This window comes from Ctenopharyngodon idella, chromosome 14 (assembly GCF_019924925.1).
Source record: "Ctenopharyngodon idella isolate HZGC_01 chromosome 14, HZGC01, whole genome shotgun sequence".
In the NCBI taxonomy this organism is placed as follows: Eukaryota; Metazoa; Chordata; class Actinopteri; order Cypriniformes; family Xenocyprididae; genus Ctenopharyngodon; species Ctenopharyngodon idella.
In genome coordinates, this window is record NC_067233.1 from 10,535,734 (window position 1) to 10,558,538 (window position 22,805).

Below are 22,805 nucleotides of genomic sequence, written 5' to 3' on the forward strand. Positions count from 1 at the left end.
AGCTTCGACTGGATTAAAATGAACTACTTAATGTGTATTAACCTTGTGTTGCTTCCTGTAATCACACATTTTTTTTCGCTATAATATATAATGATAGTGTAACAATGTGTTATTGAACATTGCTCTGGTGTGACATTATAAATAGGCTATATAATAAATATAGCAAATTTTGGCAGACTTGCTAAATTACAGCGGTAGGATCATGCTTTAGTGTAGCGATACCTCCACCGCATCGCGTGAGCATCATGTAAGTTTGTAGAAAGGGGCGGTACCGATGTGTTACACACTGCAAACAAGAGCGAGCGGAGAACCGGAGGATGGAGGAGCAGACGAACCGCAGCTGCACACGGAAGAAGACATGATGATGTTTTAGCAGCAGTGCGGGGTCGGTGAGGCTGAACTTGTCGTTTTGACCACTTTTGGTCTTCAAATAGTAAGATGGCGCCGTCTGGTTCGCGCAGCGATGATTGCTGGAGAGTTTTATACTGGGTTCCTGTGCTGTTCATCAGTCTGATCGTGGCATGGTCCTACTACGCTTATGTAGTTCAGCTCTGCATAGGTAAGACTGGAAGCAGCTCTCTCTGAATGAAGTTGGTGTGAAACGGAGAGTGTGAAATGAATTAATAATACCTGGCTTCGACCATGTGCATATGTCTGCTTCTGTTACTAGAGCAATATATCTGCTATTGATGGAGTCCTCTTGCTTATAAACAGATTGACTAAGAGTAGGTGATAATTAGTGACAATTTGTATGAGATTAATTTAAACCTCTTATATGCGCATGTGTGTCTGTAGCCATAAGGGCCTCTTAATATTATAATATTATGCATCTTAATTATAAAACTAAAAAACATATATGGGTCAGTGACTAATAAGCATGTGTGAGATGATAAAAATACATATGCCAAGATCCAAGAAGTGTAATATTTTTATGTTAATTTCATATATTTTGGAAGAACATTTTTTTTTTCTGCAAAAAAACTGATTTAATGACTCAGAAATGTCAAGTGATGTAATCATCAAGTAAAAAGTATAAACATTGTCCTTGCACCTTTCATACATGGGGATGTCTACAACTTAATCAATATATTTCAATAATTGTTTATATATTCAAATAGGGTGAATTCAGGTTGATTGGGACACTTTTTCCGAATCATCTCAATGGCAAAATGTGTATTGTGTAACAAAAACCTGAATTAACACACACATATATATAATGAATTTTGAAGTAAATGTTTTGGTACCTGAATAAAATATGCCTTTTTACATAAAAAGGTCACAATATTTTATATTTTAAAAGAGCTCATGAGGGCCATAAGGGGTCCATCCTCAAAATATTAACTACATTAAAAACAAAACGTCTTTATTGCTTTTTTTTTTTTTGAAATAACACAATTATTTTTAATGAGACAGTTTTTATTACAGCCTTGACAGTTAACACCACCTACACATTTTTACTATAACCCCACACATATTAATAAAAGCAAAGCTAATAATAATAATTCAGAAAACGTATATTCAAGTATTTTCATGAATTTCATTTTTAATGCATTTTGGAGTAACTTAATACTGTAGATCCACAAAAAATAGCATTGACCCATTTGCAATACTGTATGGAGCCATTTTGGCATCACTCTAACTACTTCATGGTGGTCATTAATACAAAACTTGATCTCTCCCCTTTCTTTGTTGCTGTAAATATAAGCTCTTACCACTGTAAAAAATATCTTCAAACTTTATTATTTGCTGTATCATTTGTTTAGACTGTGGCTTATTTATGTGTGCAACAAGCAAAGGTTTGTGTTCACATTAACCATTCCTTTGATAAGATCTGCTATCATCTTCCCATAAAACAGCATAAAGAGGCTTTATTGTTCTCTTGAATGGTGGATGATCATGAGGATGCCCCGTTTTTCACTGAAGACTAATGATGTGTGTGTATGGTCTCCTTTAATAGAATCAAATGACGTTTATACATTTGTGCATAAAACAGCTGCTTTGTGATGTTCCTTCAGAGACTACACTGAGTGAAGTGTGAAGTGGCCTTCTAACGGCTGTTACCACTGGCAGTTTATAGTGGTTTATGCTGAACTGCAGTCAGTTGGTCTCCATAGGCACCCCACCCCTTGCTTTGCACTTAAACTGACAAAATGAAAACCATAAAGTGCTTTAACGTCTGAACTTGAGCATGAATTGAAGGCTGTTAAAGGGTTAGTTCACCCAAAAATGAAAATTCTGTCATTTATTACTCACCCTCATGTCGTTCCACACCCGTAAGACCTTCGTTCATCTTCGGAACACAAATTAAGGTATTTTTGATGAAATCCGAGAGGTGTGTGACTCACCCATAGACAGCAATTTAACCACCACTTTCAAGGTTCAGAAAGGTATTAAAGACATCTGTAAAAAAGTTGATTGCTGTCTATGGAGGAGTCAGAGAGCTCTCATGCTGGACTAGCTACACTAGCTCAGTTTTGCTTGATAACAGCATGATTATGCTGGTCCACCAGCTAGACCAGCACTATACCAGCTCTAACCAGCAAATCAGCCTAAACCAACACTGAATTCATGCTGGTTTATGCTGGATTTTGCAAAAGGGTATTTGGCTCATTGCAACGTACAAATAAATACCCAAAACCTTAACAGACAGTGTCAGAAGATCCATTTACTTGTTAATACCACTATCGTTGCATCTATTTTAGCAAACCATGTTAATGGGTAGTTGGTGAGTCCTTAATTTTCCAAACACAACCCATGGAGACAAAGGTTGTTATAAACGTACTGTCTGCTGATCCCTATGTCTCAAAGCTAATCTCAGTGCCAAGCTGTCAAACTCAACCTCACCAATCTCTACTTGACCTATTTCTGCTGTCAAATCACTTGTGCTGCACATTGAGTTAAGCAACAAACACATTTGACATTTCTCAAACAACAACACTGATGCCATCAGGAGAAGAAACGGTTTCATTGCTGAAATTGGTCATAATGAGTCTCGTCATCTGTTGACAGTTTTTATTGTTCAAAATGAGAGGGTTGTATACCATGAGGTTGATGAGGTGTTATGATAATGGCCTTATTACAGTATATAATGTGATAGCCGGTTGTGCTTAGACTTGCAGTTATTCTTTACATGCCTTTTGTAAGTTGTTACAAAATCATGAGGATTTTTGTAATGCCACAAACTCGTCACAACTTTTTAAGCACCCCCTGAACCTGCGTAAGTGTAACACATACACATACATAATTAAAAATAGATGCTCTGCATTCTGGGATTTCGCTTCTGTTTTGTGCTTCAGAGGAAGTACATTTTTTTTTTTTTTTTTTTTACTTGAGTGCCAGCTCTTTCAAAGAGCATATTTTGGATAGAAAGTAGTGCAGCCCTCGTCACATTAGATAAGGCTAATCTAATGAGGCTTTCAGGACACATTTTGCATTTTCAGGACTAGATATTTATTGAAGATTCTATATGCTTTGAATGTGTCAAAACACACTCTGCAAAACAAAAGCTTCCTTCCGTGCCATCTGCGTGGGTGGTCCTATGTTGATTTTGAAGTTTTTTTCTTGCGTGTTCCTGTGTGGTCGTGATAGTATCTGTAACCTCGTCACCACAAAATAGCTCATGGTTCTGAAAGAGCACCAGTTGAAGTGATGCAATTAGGTGCTAGTGAATTTGGGCATCTGATCAAGAGTCTCGGTACAGCGTGAGTTCCAGCAACAGCGATCAGAGAACTGTGCTGAGAACCATCTGCTGCTCGCTGACCTTCTAAATGCACAAGGAGTTTCTGACCTACTGTTTATACAATAATAGCCAGTGCAGAATTCAGATCATACAGCATTAACAAAGTTGTAGAGACATTGTTACATTTTTCTTTCTATTTTCTCTGCAGAAACTATAGAAAACATGGGAGAGAAAAGTAAGTAGCTTTTTCTTACAATATTTTACTTGTTTTACAGTGTTTTTTTTACAGATAATTTCAATGCCAATGATTTTGCTTTAAAGGCACAATATGTAAGATTTTTGGATTAAAATATCCAAAAACCACAAGAGCGATGTTATATATTTTGCTGACTTGTGTAGCCTACTTACATTATCCCAGATGTTTCCAAGAATGTTTAAATCCAGAGAAATAAGCAGTTTTAACTAGGACACGGATCGTGTCCGTGCTTCGCCTATCAGTGACGTCATACCTGCATTACCCTCGATTTCCAGTTTTATTTTATAGAAACCATGGAAACACTAAAGACGCTTTAATATATTTTGTGTTTTATTAGACAGGTGAGATGCTGTTTGGATACATTCATCGACAGAAAACTAATCATTGTTATTTAGCTCAACACAGTAAGCAGGGATTCGTATCGGGCCGATACGAAGCTCATGTACTTGTATTCGTATTCGTAAAAATACTCCCGATACCAAAGACCGATACCTCACGTGACATAACTGACAGAATTGACACCGGCGGCAGCAGCAGAAACAATGTCAGCCTCAGGGGTGTGGAAATACTATAAAATTAATGATGACAACCGACACATTGCGAACTGCATTCAAATCGCGCTGAATGACAGACCAGAAGCGCTCTCTTAATCGCGCGCGCGCTCTCTCTCCTTCTTGCGCGCAATCCCAGTTCTCTCAGACAGCGCGTGATCAGCTCTCCTTGCGCCTGAATGGTCAAATGCACAAATAGTTGTCAAAATGTCCATCGTGTGGAGTATCTTATGTAAATACAGTCGGTTATGGATTAAGTGGACGCAAACAGGTGGGTGAAAACAGGATGTGTGTCAGTATATTACATACACGGATTCGGTCTTAAAGGGAGAGTAGCCTAATTAAATATTTGTCTGTCATTAATGTTAATAAAACAACAAAAGATGTTAAATATATATATATATATATATATATATATATATATACATATATCGTGAAATAAAATTTCTCATATCATGGTCATATTGCCCAGTCGTCCCGTATTCTACCATGAGAAATCTGGTCACTAGGTTGTGTTTACATTGGTTCACAGTGTTATGTTATAAACATTTGTTCTTTAATATTTGTTTAGCACTGTTTTGAATGGCAGGTTAAAAAAGACTTTTTTCATTGGAGTAATAATAAAGAAGCAGTCCTAAATTCATTAGTCTCACTGTGTTGTGCTTGGAAAACTGCCACATTACCAAAAAAAAAAAGAAAGAAAAAGAAATTAATAATTATATAGGCATCGGTATCGGTGAGTACCAGAAAAGAAGTATCGGTACTCGTACTTGGTCCTTAAAAAATGGTATCGGTGCATCCCTAACAGTAAGTCTTATTGTTTAAATCTCGTTTTCTTGATTTACAGCGAGTACCATGTTTTACCATGTCTAATATTGATCTAACTTACTGCAGTGTGCAACAAGTGTCTTATACTGTAGTAGCCACCAAACGAACGCACAGAGTAGCATTATAACAACTTTCAACACACAAATGTATGTAATATGATAAACAGCACTGCCCCACATACGCTTGACCGGAAGAAGCAGAAGCGCTCGTCTGTGGCATAATAAAAGTTCCGCTGCTCTCAAATCATGTGTCGTGCTTGTCTCTCATTAGCAATCGCTCTAGCAGCCTCGTTCTGGTCCAACGGCTTTCAGCCACACCCTGCTTCATATTACAGTAATGTTAATAAATACATTAGCTCATCCATGAATATAATTTCTGCCAGAGTCCCATCAGATTCTACTGGCTGTAGATGTGAAGACACGTCTCCCACGATTCCGCGAAATCAAGGCGTCATCAAGCTACGCCTTTGTTTTGAATAAGCGAAAATTAGCGGCGAAAATTACATATTGTGCCTTTAATTTGAGTGAGTGATTTTTTGCATTTTCTGAATCACAGGAATGGTAAAGCTGAATATATATATATATATATATATAATTTACTTATTTATTTATTTTTAATTATAAAATATATTTAAATAAAAAACATTTATTTTAAATTGTAATAATATTTCACAATATTACTGTTTTTACTGTATTTTTGATCAAATAACTGCAGCATTGGTGAGTAAACTTCTTTCAAAAACATTTATAAATGTTACCAGCCCCAAACCTAATGGTAATGGTAAGACCATAGGATATTTTCACCCATATTATCATTTGCTTTGCGAAAACTGTAAAAAAAACCCCCACCTCAACCAACCACATGATTTGAGTTATCATTTATGTTTTTTAGCACAAACAGTGCAGTAGGAGTTATGCTACGCACCAAAGTTTAATAAGTTTAATAATCCCTCACCATAATCATGACCGATAATAACAATAATAGTGATGCTTAGGGAGCATCACTAATGATCTTTTTTTAATATTTCTTTTGTATCACAGTAGTTTACCTCTTGGTATATCATATTCTTTTCATCATGTTCGTGTGGTCATACTGGCAAACTATCTTCACAAAACCCATGAACCCGCTCAAAGAGGTGAGTAAATTTGATTACAGAAATAGGTTATGTATTAATAACTGTTAATTTCAAAGTAAACACCAAGAATTAATCAGACATCTGAAGTCATAAGAATGTGGTGTAAACTGTCATCTCTAAGTAATAAGTCAATTTAAATGTTATTGCACAGCATATACTCAGTATGACTCATGAGATGTTGGCTTATAATGAATATTATTTGCCTGTTAGCAGTGTAATATATGGTATAACACCCAGTAGGATGAGTTGTTGGTTATGCTTACTGAAAAAACAGCATGTTAGGTTGTAAATTGCATGTGATCGTAGGTGTAACTACAGCACCTCACTGGAAGCTGTTATTATTTCAAGCTGAGAATGAGAAACAAACTGTAATAGAGAAACCACATATGGCTCAAACTGGCAATCAGTTGTGCTCCTCTCACATGTCTGAGTGCAGAACGTGCTGCTTGTCACACAGGAAATATCAAAATGTTTTGCTTTTTGTCTGTTCCTAACAGTTCCACCTGTCACATTCTGACAAAGAACTATTAGATCGTGAAGATCGAAGAGAATCTCAACAGGAGATCTTGAGGAGAATTGCTAAGGATTTGCCCATTTATACACGCACAATGTCAGGAGGTGGGCACTTTTCTTTACGTTCAGCACATTCTAATTTTGCCAAAGACATCACTGTTAGCAGGCCAAGTCTGTAACAGTCTATTCAGCCCAGATTTAGGCTCAGTAACAAATAATGGCCACAGACAATTACATTTGTTTCAATCTGTCTTCAGTCTTCAGTGAATCCTATCGATCTGTATTTTAACAAGCTGTCTTGATACAGCTATCCGCTACTGTGAACGCTGTCTGCTGCTGAAGCCTGATCGATGCCATCATTGCTCTGCCTGTGATATGTATGTCTTGCTCCTTTTTTTAAAGACACAACACATATTAGATTTTGCTGTGTTGCATTTCAACAGCTCCTGCCTCTGCTTTTTTACAGGTGCATTTTAAAGATGGATCACCATTGTCCGTGGTATGTACTAGCTCAGTAGATTAAATGCAAAGCAAGAATAAAAAGATTTTTGTCTTGGAAGGAAGACATGCACCAAACATTTCTGGGTTTCTATTAGACCAACAAAACAATCATTTTTTTCTAACACACATTATTTGATTTTGTCATTTAAAGCTACACTATGTAAATGTTTTTGTTAAAATAAAAATTTTAAGAATGAGATAATACATCAAAAATCCATCATCCAAATCGTGTTTTTGCCTGAGGGTAGCTTAAAAATGTAAAAATTTTGGTGGCATAATTTTATATTTTAGTGAATTGGTGATTATTTTGAGTGAATTTCCACGATCTTATTAGTAGGCCACGTTTTCGTATGCTCTGCTTACACATCACTGATGATTAGATTTCAGGATGGTACTTAATTTTTCTAAAAATCATGCTTTTCCATAAAAATTATATTGTACAAATTATATGAAAGCATCACCTCAGGCATCACAACCAGGTTGACATTCCTTCAGTCAGAAAAAGTCTGGCTAACCCATATATGTTTTGTACGGAGCCCCTAAAGGGACATGGTAGTGGAAAAAAAATATGAAATCGGAGGATAAATAATAAGTGCTTTTGCGTTCTCTGACAAATGTTTTGCGTTCCCCCACTGCATTCGCTCGCAAAACTATGGAAGCTTGTTTCTGCCACGGAATAAAACAATTTAAAAGATAATTGTGACTTTTTATCTCACAATTCTGACTTTTTTTTTTCTCACAAATGCTAGATATAAAGTCAGAATTGCAACATATAAACTCGCAATTGAGTTATAAAGTCAGAATTGCGGGATATTATTGCGAGTTTATATCTCACAATTCTGACTTTATATCACGCAATTCTGAGAAAAAAAGAAACTTTTCTTTCACTTGCAAAACTTTTGCGTTCCCCGAGACACTTTTTAGCTCTTTGCGAGCAAAAGCAAAGTTTCTCAGCGGAACGCAAACGTTTTTGGGGAAACAAAACATTTACGGGAGAACGCAAAAGCTTTGACAAACAATTTTTCCTCCAGCCCAATGACACGTGAGGAAAAAATATGTATATCGGGGCCACGAATTAGCAATAGGTTCCCACGATTTACTAATAGGCCTACGTCAGCACGTTTTACTAATTCGTTCCTTCATTTTATGTCTAAATCGTGCACACGCTATAATAATTTTTTCCCCCGTTTTATTAAATCATGGCCACATTGTAATAATTCCTTCCCTTGTTTTAGTTACATTAAAACGAGGTAACGATTTAGTTCAACATACGTGGCCATGAATTACTTAAACTAGTGGGAACAAATTCTTAATCCATGGCCATGACTGATATATTTTTTGTCCTCATGTCATGTGCTGGACTTCATATATTCTTTCTTTTGTTATTTATTTATTAATTTGCATAAGTGACAGTTGCACTGATAAGATGATCACCTGTAACCATGGCCGTGTTCGGCCATCACACACCAATACCGTCAGATTCATCCAAACAGAAGAGCAGAGCTAAAGCTCCAAAATGTGATTACCAAAGCAAAATTTTACTATTTATAAATTTTATGCAACAGCCGATAGAGGGCCAAACGTTAAATTGTGTAGCTAAGTAGCCGATACTGTGAAAATATTTTATTCTAAAATATTGGCAGAATCAATCTGATTATATTACATTTCACAAACAAAAGTAGGGTCGAGAAGGGTAGAAATGAAATAGCTTGTAAGGTAACAACTGCACATTTTCCCTTTGTTATAGTGTATATTGGGCAATATTTTGCAATCAAAATAGATATTACAGTAATATCCAATTTTATTGAGGCTAATAGGCGCATTTTGTCTTCTTTGACAGGGTAAACAATTGCGTGGGCTTCGCCAACTACAAGTTTTTCATGCTCTTCCTAGCATATTCTTTGTTGTATTGCCTCTTCGTCACTGCCACAGACTTGCTGTATTTCATTCAGTTCTGGACTGTAAGTATGAATTATTAATTTCTTATGCTTATATTAGGAAACAGATCATTTGAATGATCAGATAGGCTGTCTAAAATGTAATAAACCAACTGGAGTAATATCATGTTTTGATCATTGCTTTTCATTAAAAAGGGTGTTTTTATTTTGAAAGGTTGATGGTAAAACACACGAGCGTCTAATCCAATATTTGGTAGGACCGAGTCAATTACTGACATTACTGATGTGCTTTGATTGACCTGTTTATTCATCTAGTTCCTGTAGTTTTGATAGTTTCCATCTGCATAATATCTTAGTTTACAATTTCTGTTAGATCCAGTAGACGAGCAAATGTAGGCTCATTGAAAATGTTTGTCTAGTCTAGAATGGACTCTCCATAGGGACCGTATCCCACTTCTGCTTGTTCCCACTTGTTCAGTTTAATTTTTCAAACTTTATGTAATAGAGTATTCCGGACATATGCGACCCATGCTGGCAAAATGAGTCGTAATGCGACAGGCAAAACAAGTCAAAAATGTCGATTTTAGTTGAATTTGAGGTTTTTCACAGAAATTATTCATTAGCCCTCATCTAGCGATCCAAATGCTTTAAATAGCAATTAAACATCTAAAAGTATCTTTATTTGTATGTTTTCTGAGAGGAGTACCTTTCTTTTGTCCATGAAAAATGCCGTATATCTCTGCTCGCTTCACCACTCGCGCTTCCCCTCAGCAACTTTCTCATTAATCCAAGTTTGGTATCGTTAGCTTTCCAAATTTGTGAATATTCATAACGAATTTTTGGTGGCATGAGTCTGAACCAATAAAATGTGATTTTCAAACTCATGCTAATATAAACAAATCAATCTTACCCGCGCTGACTGACAGATCCGAAGCGCTCGCACAAAGACGCCTCAGACAGCACGCAATCCCGATATACACACACAGAATTACAGTAGGCTACTTCAAAATATTCAAGTAAAATATTGAAACAAAAGATGAATATATATATTTTCCTATAGATATTTGGTTTTGACAAGGTGTGTGCCAAATTAGGTGTTATTTAACAGGGATTTTAAGGTATGGTTGCTAGGTGATTTTGTTTTGGAACCTTCAGAAAACTTTAACTTGATTTTTCTCAAAATTGACTTTGCTGACTCTATCAACAGGTGTAGCTCAGTCATTTTTTGTCGGATTCCAACAAATCATACATCATTTTGAAGGTTTTTTTTTTTAATAGAGATTGAAAATAACAATAACTCATTTTTGAAAATTTGCTCATTGCAGCTCATTTTGCCAGAACGGGTCACATACTCCGTAAAAACATCAACTAGATAATATAGCAGGCAGTAGCTTGAATTAGGCCTGGGCTGTTTTTTTGTTTGTTTGTTTCAGTCCACGCCTGTTTGTGGTGTTTTAAGATTCTTTTCCATGTTTCTCACAGAATGGTCTGCCTGATACCCAAGCCAAGTTTCACATCATGTTCCTGTTTTTCGCTGCCTCCACGTTCTCAGTGAGCCTAGCGTTTTTGTTTGCTTATCACTGCTGGCTTGTCTGCAAGAACAGATCCACATTGGGTGAGTGGGCTGTGCTGTAATTACCCTTGGATTTCACTAGTAAACATGGGCTCATCAATAGTGTGTATTTTGCACTCTCTGATCATCTGTCCGAGTTACCTGGTCAAATACGTCTCATACCACCAGTGACTCAGATCTGGGGCGGGTGGTGTTTAGGTCTTCTGCAGTCTGCCCTGTGGCAGAACCTCAAGGGAACATGTATCTGTGACAACATGCCCAGTCTTCTGGCAAAAGCAAGTGTGTCAAAATGCATTATGGTTGAAAAATGAATCTCATATTCAGAGATATCCTAATCTTAACCCTGTAAAGCCTACAGGATCATATTTGATATGCAAATTTCTAAGGACTTTTAGTTAGTGATTGATAGTTCATACTTTTTAGCAAGTAAAATTCTTTTTAGTATGATTCTAAAAATGTCCACCTTCAGGTCGTGGCACATGTGTTTATTGCTGTGAATACTTTACTCATTTTTATAAAGGAAAGAATAAGAATAACTTTATATTAGCCTATTAGTTATTGTTAGTATTATTTCAAGATGAACATTTACTGCACTGAAGCAACTTAGGTTTACTTGATTATGCATACATCGTTTCTTTTTTTTAGAAAAATCATGTTAACATTTGAGCATGAAATATACATCAGGCTTTTGAGGAATGTTTATTTGATCATCTCTCAATTATCATTGTATTGCATTGCATTATATGCTTTCCCCCCACAATTAAAACACAGAGCTTTGATAATAAGATTAAACATTTAAATATCATAAGACATATTATTGGGAGAAATAGTGTCAACTGATATTTATATGCATTTCATTTACAGTAAGTAGTCTGCTATACTGTTATAACAATCTCGTTGATTTACATTAGAAGCTATCAGAATATCATCTTACTTTTTTGCCATATAAATATCAGCAATAGCACTATAATGCACATTTTTGCTCAGATTGGGCCTCTGAATAAAATGAAGGTTTTTTTTTTCATATTCTCCTATATCATACTATATGAGCCATAAAGGTCTGATGTATCAAATATGATACTCAACAAAAAACACATAAACAAACTTTATTATTATTTTTTTCAATAAACTCTTCTATTTCAAAACATTGGAACTGACTAGTCTGGCCATTTTCTGATTATTATTTCATATGTAGGCTTTACAGAGTTAAAGGTTAAGAGAAAATTGGAAATCATGTTAGTAGGATTGTATTTGAAGCATCTTTATATATTTATGTGGTTTAAATGTTTCTTCTGTCAGAGGCTTTTAGAGCTCCTGAGTTCCAGCATGGACCAGACAAGAACGGCTTCAGTTTAGGGACAAGCAAGAACTTTCGCCAAGTGTTTGGGGATGAAAAGAAATACTGGCTACTGCCTGTTTTTTCAAGGTATAAGTCATGTTCAGTAGCACTGAAAATATTAGTGTCAGTGTTTGCTGATCTCATTCCCTCTGTATCACATTGTGTTTCTGCAGTCTGGGCGACGGCTGTTCATTCCCTACATGTCTAGTGAACCCAGACCCAGAACAACCCTCCTTGCCCCCTGGATGCAACCCTTCCATCAAAAGGTTCATGCCTCAAATGAATTATTCATTTAGGAAAATACTGTATAACAATATAAAAACAAATACAAAATAATAATAAAAAATATATAGGAAAAATTTGACAGTCCAATCAAACAATGAGTCAAGCAGTAGATATTACTTCTGGTTCCACTGTCACACTAGAAATGCGCAGTTGTATTGTGAGATACTGTATGGCTGATATGCAGAACTTTCTTTGCCATTTTCCAGTGCTGAAGAATCCCATCAGTTTCCACCTAAACCTCTGAGAGAGTCTCAGAGCCGACTGCTGAATAACGGACAGTCAGAGGGAAGTGAAGACAGAGACAAGCAAGGTGACAGCACAGTTATGCCACATCTCATTACAAAACACTGCTAATTTGGGTGTTCTGTGTGTCTTGACCATACATGTGACTAATAGATATGAGGTAAATCTGTGAGGTAATACTTATCATTCTGTGTTTTCCTAACAGGTACTAGCAACCCAGCCTTGACTATTGAGAAGGAAACTTAGGAAACAGGTTTGTTACTTTTGTGTGTACATATTACAATAACATTTGACTTATTTTCGGATATAATTATACTGTTGTAACACACTACCAGTCAAAAGTTTTTTTTCACATTTTTTTGGAAGAAGTCCCTTATACTCAGCAATGCTGCATTTATTTGATCAAAATACAGAAAAACAGTTTTTACTGAAATTGAAAACAATTTAAATGAACTGTTTTTAATATATTTTTTAAATATAAGTGATGTGATTATTCCAGTGTCACATGATCCTTCAGAAATCATTCTAATATGCTTATTTTCTGCTCAAGAAACATTTCTTATTATTATCAATGTCGAAAACTGTTGTGCTGCTTAATATTTTTTGAAAACAATTTTTTTCAGTATTGTTTGACGAATAGAAAGTTCAAAATAACAGCATTTATTTGAAATTAGAGTTGTCAAAAGTAACGACTTCGGTATCAGCCAAGTTGGTACTGAAATTTAAAAAATGTGACGCTTTGAGCACTGTTGAGCGGATTCGTAAACAGCTCTGATTGGCCATCTGTTGACATGCTCATCAGTTATGTCTGTGATTGGCTACAATGATCAACGCTTCAAAAACATGTTGTAAACACATCAATGACGCTCTTCACCGAGCGCTTACACAGATACACACGGGATCGTTTGAAAGCAGGTCCGCTGATAGACGCCTGCTTTCAAACGCTCCCGCTTCCGCTTTCAAATTCGAACACTTCCGTGTGCTTTCATACGCTCCAATGCATTGATCATTGTAGCCAATCACAGACATATATGTTGAGCGCGTGAACACAATGGCCAATCAGAGATGTTTACGAATCCCCTCAATAGCTCTCAAAGTGTCACATTATTAAAATTTCAGTACCGACTTGGTATTGAAGTTGGTACTTTTGACAACACTATTTGACTATATATTATATTATATCCTAAATGAATTCTCTTTAAACACTTTTCCACTAGGAGTTTTGTACTAGTGATGTTTATTGTCAGTGGAACAGTGAGGACGTCTCTGCTGCTTTTGCAGACTTGCACTGCCCTTCCACTCTCTACCTAATGAATTGCGATCCTTCACAAGCGCTAATAGTGCAGGATTTATGGAGTGTACATTCATAAAGGGCCACGGTCTCTTCTCTTCTTTGGAAACCATATGACTGAGATGTCTTCATGTGCCTAAAGGTGTCCACAGATGTGGCTGAACTTGGTAACATCACCGTGATTCCTGGACCCACGTTTTAAAAAGTGTAGAAGTTTGTGCGGAAAATGCCTTGAATATAGCTTGTGTGGTGTAAGCGTTGCTAAAGAAGGTGACATTTTTTGTTAGCCTGGGAAACGTGAAGTATTTATGCATGCTGTGTGCTGTTGTCATTGTTGAAATGTGAAAACTGAAAGCCCACTACATTACAATAATATTTATAACCCTGTTTTTGATCCTGCATTGTTAAAATTATTTTGTTCATTAATATACAGATGCATCTGCAAATCATGTTTGTGATCTGTTTTATTTGACAAAGTGTCTTGTCCATCACCCTTAAGTCTGGATCCCAGCTGTCCTGAGTTTTCCATACACATGCAAAAAGACTGATGTAGCAAAATATTTTAGGCCATTTTTAGCACTGCATATCCAGACAAAACACTGTTTATTCAAGTTTTTACCTGACAAGCAGAGGGAAGACAAGAATACTCTACATGCACTTTGAACAGCGCTTAAAGCTGCACATTATTTCATTTTTAAATTGTCGTCGTCTTGATGGTTCTGTCGAATCAAGTATGCAATTAAGTATGTTATGATACTGCAGCTGCAGTGAGCGTTTCACTATAAGTCAGTATATTGATTATTTTTTATCATACTTTGCATAATCCTGTTTGCACAATTAATGCAAAACTCAAAGATGTGGTTTTGTATCGCATCTGATTTATCTAAGGGCTCTTTTAATGTACCTACTAACATATTTCTATCTGAATTTGATTCCACAGTTATTGCATGTTAATGTATGTGTACTTGATTTTGACTGAGGTGTGAACAAAACCTCAGATATGCCAAGAGCTGTGGTGTGTTGTATGTTTTGTAGCTTTTATGGAAATGTCGTATAGGATTTCTGTTATTTTGTGATTAGGTTCACACACCACATTAACAATAAACTGTGATACAAGATTTCTACTGGTTCTTGCTTTGCGTATGTAGACGAGCTGACTGTTGTTGCTGCTTTTGTTCTCTTAGAGAGTATGTGAAATTTTGCTGGCTCTAGCGCAATGTTTTCATATATAGTCAGACTCTGTATGACAATGCCATTGAACGATATGCCTTGATGAATGTTACTGTAAGAGAAATAAAGTGATATTTTATTAAGTGCTACAGTGTTGTTTCGGTATTGTTTCAATCTAACACTACACTCTAAAAAATGCTGGGTTAAAAATAACCCAGCGGGTGGGTTAAATGTTTTTATTTTATTTTATTTAACCCAATTATTGTTTAAAAATTACTATATGGCTGGCTTAAAATGAACCCAAAATTAAAAATCAGACACATAATTACTAGAGGTGACAATAATAATCAAAAGGTAAACATTTATTAATAAGCAATTTAATAAATGTTTGTTGTTTAATTATTTTTCATTAAGCATATTAATAAATGTTAATTTCCAACATACTTTGGGTTCATTTTATGCAAGTAATACAGTAATTCTTAAACAATAGTTGAGTTAAATAAACCTACCCAGCAGGTTGGGCAAACATTTAACCCAATCGTTGGGTTTGTCCATTTTCAACCCAACTTGGGTTGTTTTTAACCCAGCATTTTTAAAGTGTGGTAACTGTCCTTTAAGAACAATGTAATCATAGAGCATATGTCTGAACAGACTTCAGTTAGAAATGTTAGAAAAATCAGGCTTTTATTTCCAAAAGCTCTAAAAACAGTCACTCTATATTGCATAATACCAACGTGGATACTGTACACATCAAGATGATAGACAAACGGGAGGAGGGAGGTTAAGAGCTACCAAAATTATTCACCAAATCAGACATTCAAAAGAAAACAAAAAAGCTGTGTTCATGCGATTCACATGTCTATAAAAGCTCAGATTAGTTAACACAGCATTTATTCCAATATCTTTCAGTACATGCAGCAGATCTAGGCAACGCAGAATTGTAAAGTAATACAATCCCAAAAAAAAAAAAAAAAAAAAGGAGGAAAATCAGGAGAAAAACCCAAACAGCACAAAATGTGCACCATTCAAACCAGCACTACAAGTAAAACTAATTCCACTGATACTGAGTACTTGAGTTGGTTAAGATTTCCTTTAAGAGTCATTATTTCTTAAACGAATAAAAGGCTTTGAACTTTCTGATACTAAAATACTACAAAACCTTTACATTTCTTTTAAAAAGGAAAGACAATTTTGATGCAGAAGTATGAGGTGACCTCAGTTCACTTAAATAGTGGCAGTTACATCATCACTCTTAATTTACTCGTGTGGTAAAATCTGTGCTAACCCAACATAAAGAGTAAAATCAGTGCGAGGCTTCGCTTTACAATTAAGTGCCTGTATTTACCTGTGTGTTTGTGAGATCCTCCATCTGTCTAAAGCTACTGCGAAGTGTGAGAAATCAGTACTCCTGTAATCAGGGAACGACAGTTCACGTAGGTGACTGGTGTACTCGCTAAATTAGTCAATGAACTACGCAACAGTACACGAGAAGAAAAGAATGCAATAAATTAATGATAAAAAAGAAGAACATAAAAAAGTAGCTTAATATTAAGGCTGAGCTGTGGGAGGAAAAAACTAAAACACCAAATGGTTCCTCTTCTTTAACCATTAAAGATGAACATTGTGTGAAAAGATTTAACCCAGAGAAGGCAACAAAGGGAAGAAGTTTTTTTTTTCTCTGTTGGATGGGAGCTTTAAAGTGCAAATTACTACGAAATCTCTCATGGAAAACAAAACAAGAACAACTAAAAACTCATGTTTTGAGCCCTGTATATGAGGTTCTTTATGGTGAGGGATTCTTGTGTCATGACTGCTGCTTATTGGCCTCCTCCTCGTAGGCATTTCCGGTGCCGTTCTGGACATAGGATGAGCCTGAACCCAGTCCATACAAGTGACCACAATACTTGGCGTCATCAATGTGATCCTCAAAAAACATCTGCAATAACAATGATGTTACAGTCAGTACAAATGCTGGATACAGTGGCATTTTATAAGCTTTCGGTATGTAGATGAAGGCACACCTCTCTCATCTTGAAGAAAGCCATTCCTGTGAGGAGTGAGTCAGACCCTGCCTGATGCTGAGGACCAATTCTCTCCAGCTCAAGCTGCTCTGCCACCTCCTGCAGACCGCCCTGCACATCACATGATGGAAATCAGACACAGATTCCTTCTATTCGCATGCACTGCTACAAATGAATGTAACCCGTGGTATACTTCACAGCAAATGCTGCAGTGATGACAGTGCTGTGATCCAAAATGATGAAATATGAAATCTGCAATGGCTACATACACATTCACCCCCAGTTTTTTAAGGTTTAATTTGTTTTACAGTAACATTGAACCACAGAAAATTTGATTTGGTTTCATGTCTTGATCAACAAAAACATGTCAAAGTAAAAAAAAGTCAACTTTTTTTGTTTAATTCAATTCATTCAACTATAACGGTCCAAGTATTCAAGTCAGTATTTAGCAGATAACCTTAGATGGCGATTACAGGTTTGTTAAAACTATCAAAAATATTTTCAGCAATTGAAATAAAGTTGAAATAAAATATTAGATGAAAAACTAATATTTAAAAAAAACAAACAAACAAAAAAAAACTATTGAAAAAAAGAAATGTTGCCTTGGCAATTAACTGAAATAAGTTTAAATTAAAGTACTAAAATTACTAAAACTGAAATAAAAATACATTAAAGCTAAATAGAAAAATTTAAAAATACATAAAAATTACAAAAACAAAAATTCTACAACCAAAATTTAAATGAAAACTAAAAATATAAACAAAAGCTAATTCAAAAATATTAATACATACTATAATATGGTATAAATAATACTAAAATAACACTGATCAATACTGAATTATTATTCTATATAAAAAAAATAACTGATTATTGCATATTACGTCGTCTTTTTGCCAGATATGTTTTTGAGTCTTCTTTCTGTTGATCAATGGACACACACACACACACACACACACACACACACACACACACACACACACACACACACAAACAAAAAGAAGAAAAACAAACAAAAAATGAAAACAGATTCAATGCTGTAAAACACTGAGGAAAAAGTCCACGGTCTTGAATACTTTGTAGACCCTGTATTTCTAATGACAACATCCTCATGCAAATTTCCAAACGCTAAAATACCTTCAAGTTCTTACAGCTCTTCATGAGGTATTTCACATCATAAATGATGGGAAAAAATAAACGAAGAATCTCGAAGAAGTCAACCTCTTCCTCTGGCAATTTCGAGTTGGACAAAATTTTAATCAGGTACCCAAAGTCATAGCCACTGTTTGGAAGAGAAACAACAATTAGCTTGATAATAAAGGGAGTATGGTTCATGAAGTTTTAGACTTGTATACTATAATCTTTTAACATTACTGTACATTTTCTTAAGCTGTGAAGAATCATCCAATTTTAAAAGTTGTGGCTTGAATCCTTACTGTATTGATTTCAGTATGTGAATATTACTGTAAGATTACCTATGGAATGAGAGCCACTTGACCCCCTCACAAAGCACCACACCTGAGGTCATAAGCAGCTCAGCAAAGTACAGTGTCTCAATACCCTCCTCCTCATGCTTCTTAAACTGGATACCTGACGAAGTGAGCAGCTCAATGGAATCCTGTGCATACATGTCTTCCCTGCAAAAGACAGTATGTCCAGCTTTCATAAAGAATCACACTGATGGTTATGGTTACACCTGAAGATAAGAAAAGTCATCTTGTTATGTCTTCAACATGCACATAAAACAAGGATCATGGATTGATGCTTTGTTGTTAAAAATGAGTGCCATTCCTCTTTAACTACAAAGTACAATGCTTACGTGAGGTTAAATTTGAAGTTGAACTGCCATGTTGACGTTCCTGGTGGGTATTTCCCCTCTTCATTCATAAATGTAAGGCCAAGCTGGATGATCTTCAACAAGTCAACATTACACCGCAGCAGCTGGTACTGGTAATCTGCATTGCTTCTAAATTCTCCGATTGGTCTTGCAACGACACCTGGAAACTCTGTGTCCTACAAATGCAATAAAAAAACCTTCTGAATGTTATGGTTACTTGTATATTTATAGTACATGAAAAAAGGCCAGAAAATATATGAAGTATGGCATATCAGACTAAAACTCTTTATTTTATTACTTGAACTTAAGTTTAAAGTTTCATCTTTTATATTTTATTTTATTTCAACATTTTTTCAAATACTGAAAATAATTTTTTAATAGTTTTAATTTTAGTTAACAATAACAACCCTGGAATGGTCAGATTGGATTTCAAATTAATTTTAGTGATGCACGATATATCGGCCACCATATTGGTATAGGCCGATATATGTTCATTTTTAATGTTATCGGCCTGATAAGAAAATTTGGCTGATATATTAAAGCCGATAAATAATGGATTATTTTCTTCAGTTGAGACACTTCAGATGCGAAACTGTCCGCCATGATGGTTCTGAATTGCTTGAAATATGATTGAAATCACTTCTAAAAGGAAAATACAGTGCAACGTACAGCACAAGTCTGTCATAAAGGCTACATAATATTAAAATGAGAACATTATAATTGTGGGCTTGGGACATGGCTTTTAATGGTGAGACTTTCGTTTTTGTAATCAGGCTCTTGAAAATTATATAAAAATTTTGATTTAGATTTATCGGCCAATATATCGGTTATCAGCTTTCAAATATAAAGAATTATCGGTATCGGACAAAATTTTCATATCGGTGCATCCCTAATTAATTAATTCATTCATTCATTTATGATGCAATGTGACTAATGTCATTCATGAAGAGCAGCTTTATCTGAATTCACTCATGTTGCTCACATTATTCATTGTGTATTTAATAATCAAATTAACGAGCGAACAAACAAGTGGTTTTGGCATTTGACTTTTGTCTGTTTTGGCATTGTGCCTAATGAGTTAAAATGTCCAGTTTTTGCCGCACTGAAAAAAATGGTAATCTAAAAATTATAATTTCTAAAATAACTGGTTTTGTTCAAGTCAAAAACATTACCTAATATTGCTGAATCAACCTATACCAACAAAATACATTTTTATTGGTTTAATCAAGCAAAAAACTATGAAACTTTGCTTTCGCCACTGAAAAAAAAAAAAAAAAAAAGGTAATTGCGAGATATCAATTCTTAATTCTGAGAAAAAAAGTCTTTATCTGTCAGGACTTACCTTTCCTCAAACAAGGTAGTTACACTTAGATACATATGTTGAGACAGTGCAGTTAATATCCGGTATGTCTACATCAGTTTCCATAGTAATGACTTGAGTGTCAGCCACATGGCAAAAGACATATGAGAGTTCCTGTCATTGTGGAAAGAAAGGATGCACTGTAAAAAGTGGCAACCTGCAGTTGTTACTTTAAAGAGCTGTTTTTTATGGAAGCTTGTTTCCACCACGAAATAAAAAAAAAATGTAAAAGATAATTGTGACTTTATCTCACAATTCTGACTTTTTTTCTCACAATTGCTAGTTATAAAGTCAGAATTGCAAGATGTAAACTCGCAATTCTGACTTTTTTCTGACAATTGTGAGATATAAACTCGCAATTACTAGAAAAAATGTCAGGATTGCGAGATAAAAGTCAGAATTGCTAGTGTGTCTCTTGCCATGTGGCTGACACTCAAGTCATTACTATGGAAACTGATGTAGACATACCGGATATTAACTGCACTGTCTCAACATATGTATCTAATTTCATAACTTGCAAACTGACAGGGCAGACGGTCAGTCCTAGATCACATGTGGAAAATGAAACTGTATTTATTTGAATAAAGCCTTAATGTTTCAAACTCACCATTGCAACATAGCTGAATTTTCGAGTCACCTGTCGGATCCTCTTCATCTCCTCCTCTAGGTTGTTGGCCCAAACCTCACATATTTTTTGGCTATGATCCACAGTGGCTGCGGGCATAGTGTCACTCTCAGGTGCACGGCATCAAAACCAAAAAAACACTCCCCAGGGGATATTCTCATGAAATAATAGTCGCTTGTTCCCTCTTTTTACCTAGAAGAAAAAAAATCATATCAAATCACTTTATTGTCACTACACTATAAACAAGAAAGTAATAGACACAGTGTACAAAATAAAGAATATGCAAATACACACAGTATAGACATAGGGTAACCTGAGACAATTAAAATGTGCTACTGAAAACAAATGTGCAAAAAAATGTGTTCAAACTGCAGAGTAAATTCCAAATATATACATCATCACCATACAAGGCTCTCCTGTCCAATTAAAAATGATCATGTTGTAATCAAAAGCATGACCATATTGTTCCCTTTACTTGTACCTAATTGTATTTTCTGCAAATATTCAATAACTTAAGGTCTGTATATATATTAAAGTTTATATCCACTGTATGTGTCTATGGATTGTGGATAATTCTTCTGTCATGTCCTGGCTGGTAAATCATTAGTCATGTGTTTACTGACTTCAAACTAGATGTTAGATGAGTGTATCCTCATCATCACCGGCAGTATTATAAGGACTATAAACAGAGAGAGACTTTCTGCAATACTTCATATGCTTCACTTTAGACTTTATGTAGTAAACATGACTACTCATCTACTATTCTTGCTTCATGACAACACTGAAAGGATAATGATTCAGACATACTCATATAACGCACAAAAAAAACCTGTTGTAATGTGACTAAACATTACAACAAGTACCAGATGAGTCAAAACGGTCGCAGGCTAACAGGAGCAGTATTCACTTCAATATGCTAACGAAACAAGTAGGAAGATTGGTCGTGTGCCAGAAAACGCTTTTTGGACATACATGCACAGTAAAGTGCCTTTCTAACTAATTAAATATTGCTTTATATGTCCTTAAGCTATTAAATCAGTTGTTGTAAGTTGACAGGTTAGCAGCACCAGCTAGCACAACATCTGCTAAACATCTAACAACCGCGCAAACGTCCTGAAATCATGTCTACAGTCAGCTTTTGGAGGTTTGTGTAAATAATCTTCTTGTAAGATGTGAATGATGCTGTTTGCTGTCGGGATGAGTGTTTATTTGCATGTGGCTAGCATGTTAGCTATTAGCCTATCCACAAAAGTTTGTCCTGTTATTATGATCAAAGTTCACTTTTTCTGTCAGGACTTACCTTTCCTCAAACAAGGTAGTTACACTTAAAGCGTATACTGCTTCAGTAATACACAATCACCTTGTTTAGAAAGGACTGGGACCTTGCTATTTACTTTTATATAGTTTTATTGGGCTAACACCGATATCAACAACCAGCTGCCACCTCTGAAACTACATCACAGCGCTTCAGCATGACGTCACGACATGACGACGCGTGACCTTTGAACTCCTCGTGGGGTTTTACGTTTATAAATGTACATTTTCAAAGAAATACCTTTTTTTTTTTTTTTTTTTTTTACATATTTGAATTCTTTAAAGAACTATAAAAAAAATCAATTGCTTGTAAGAATCTTCAATAATAAGATACTTAATAGCCTATTTCAGAATTTCATGTATTGCATCTTGTTTTGCGTCATGTTGTA

General features: G+C 35.5%; 2 protein-coding genes across 4 annotated transcripts; one reads left to right on the forward strand and one right to left on the reverse strand.

The window, feature by feature from the left end:
* The first annotated feature begins 259 nt into the window (after nt 1-259).
* zdhhc2 (zinc finger DHHC-type palmitoyltransferase 2) lies at nt 260-15,408 on the forward strand. Of its 2 annotated transcripts, none has more exons than XM_051859967.1 (13): nt 260-559; nt 3,888-3,914; nt 6,355-6,449; nt 6,947-7,067; nt 7,270-7,339; nt 7,429-7,461; nt 9,304-9,424; nt 10,844-10,976; nt 12,234-12,360; nt 12,447-12,539; nt 12,765-12,868; nt 13,007-13,054; nt 14,083-15,408. In XM_051859967.1, the coding sequence occupies exons 1-12, from the start codon at nt 439-441 to the stop codon at nt 13,045-13,047; spliced, it is 1,086 nt and encodes a 361-aa protein (XP_051715927.1). In that variant the 5' UTR covers nt 260-438; the 3' UTR covers nt 13,048-13,054; nt 14,083-15,408. The 2 variants fall into 2 exon arrangements, with proteins under 2 accessions (XP_051715927.1, XP_051715926.1); XM_051859966.1 differs by having other exon boundaries at nt 261-559; nt 14,019-15,408.
* A 519-nt stretch (nt 15,409-15,927) lies between these two features.
* cnot7 (CCR4-NOT transcription complex, subunit 7) lies at nt 15,928-22,599 on the reverse strand. Of its 2 annotated transcripts, XM_051859969.1 has the most exons (7): nt 22,403-22,599; nt 21,085-21,294; nt 19,100-19,293; nt 18,756-18,917; nt 18,418-18,562; nt 17,284-17,394; nt 15,928-17,198 (listed from the first exon to the last, which is right to left on the reverse strand). In XM_051859969.1, exons 2-7 carry the CDS (start codon nt 21,199-21,201, stop codon nt 17,067-17,069), a joined length of 861 nt encoding a protein of 286 aa, XP_051715929.1. In that variant the 5' UTR covers nt 21,202-21,294; nt 22,403-22,599; the 3' UTR covers nt 15,928-17,066. The 2 variants fall into 2 exon arrangements, with proteins under 2 accessions (XP_051715929.1, XP_051715930.1); XM_051859970.1 differs by lacking the exons at nt 21,085-21,294; nt 22,403-22,599 and having other exon boundaries at nt 18,756-18,976.
* Nucleotides 22,600-22,805: the final 206 nt, after the last annotated feature.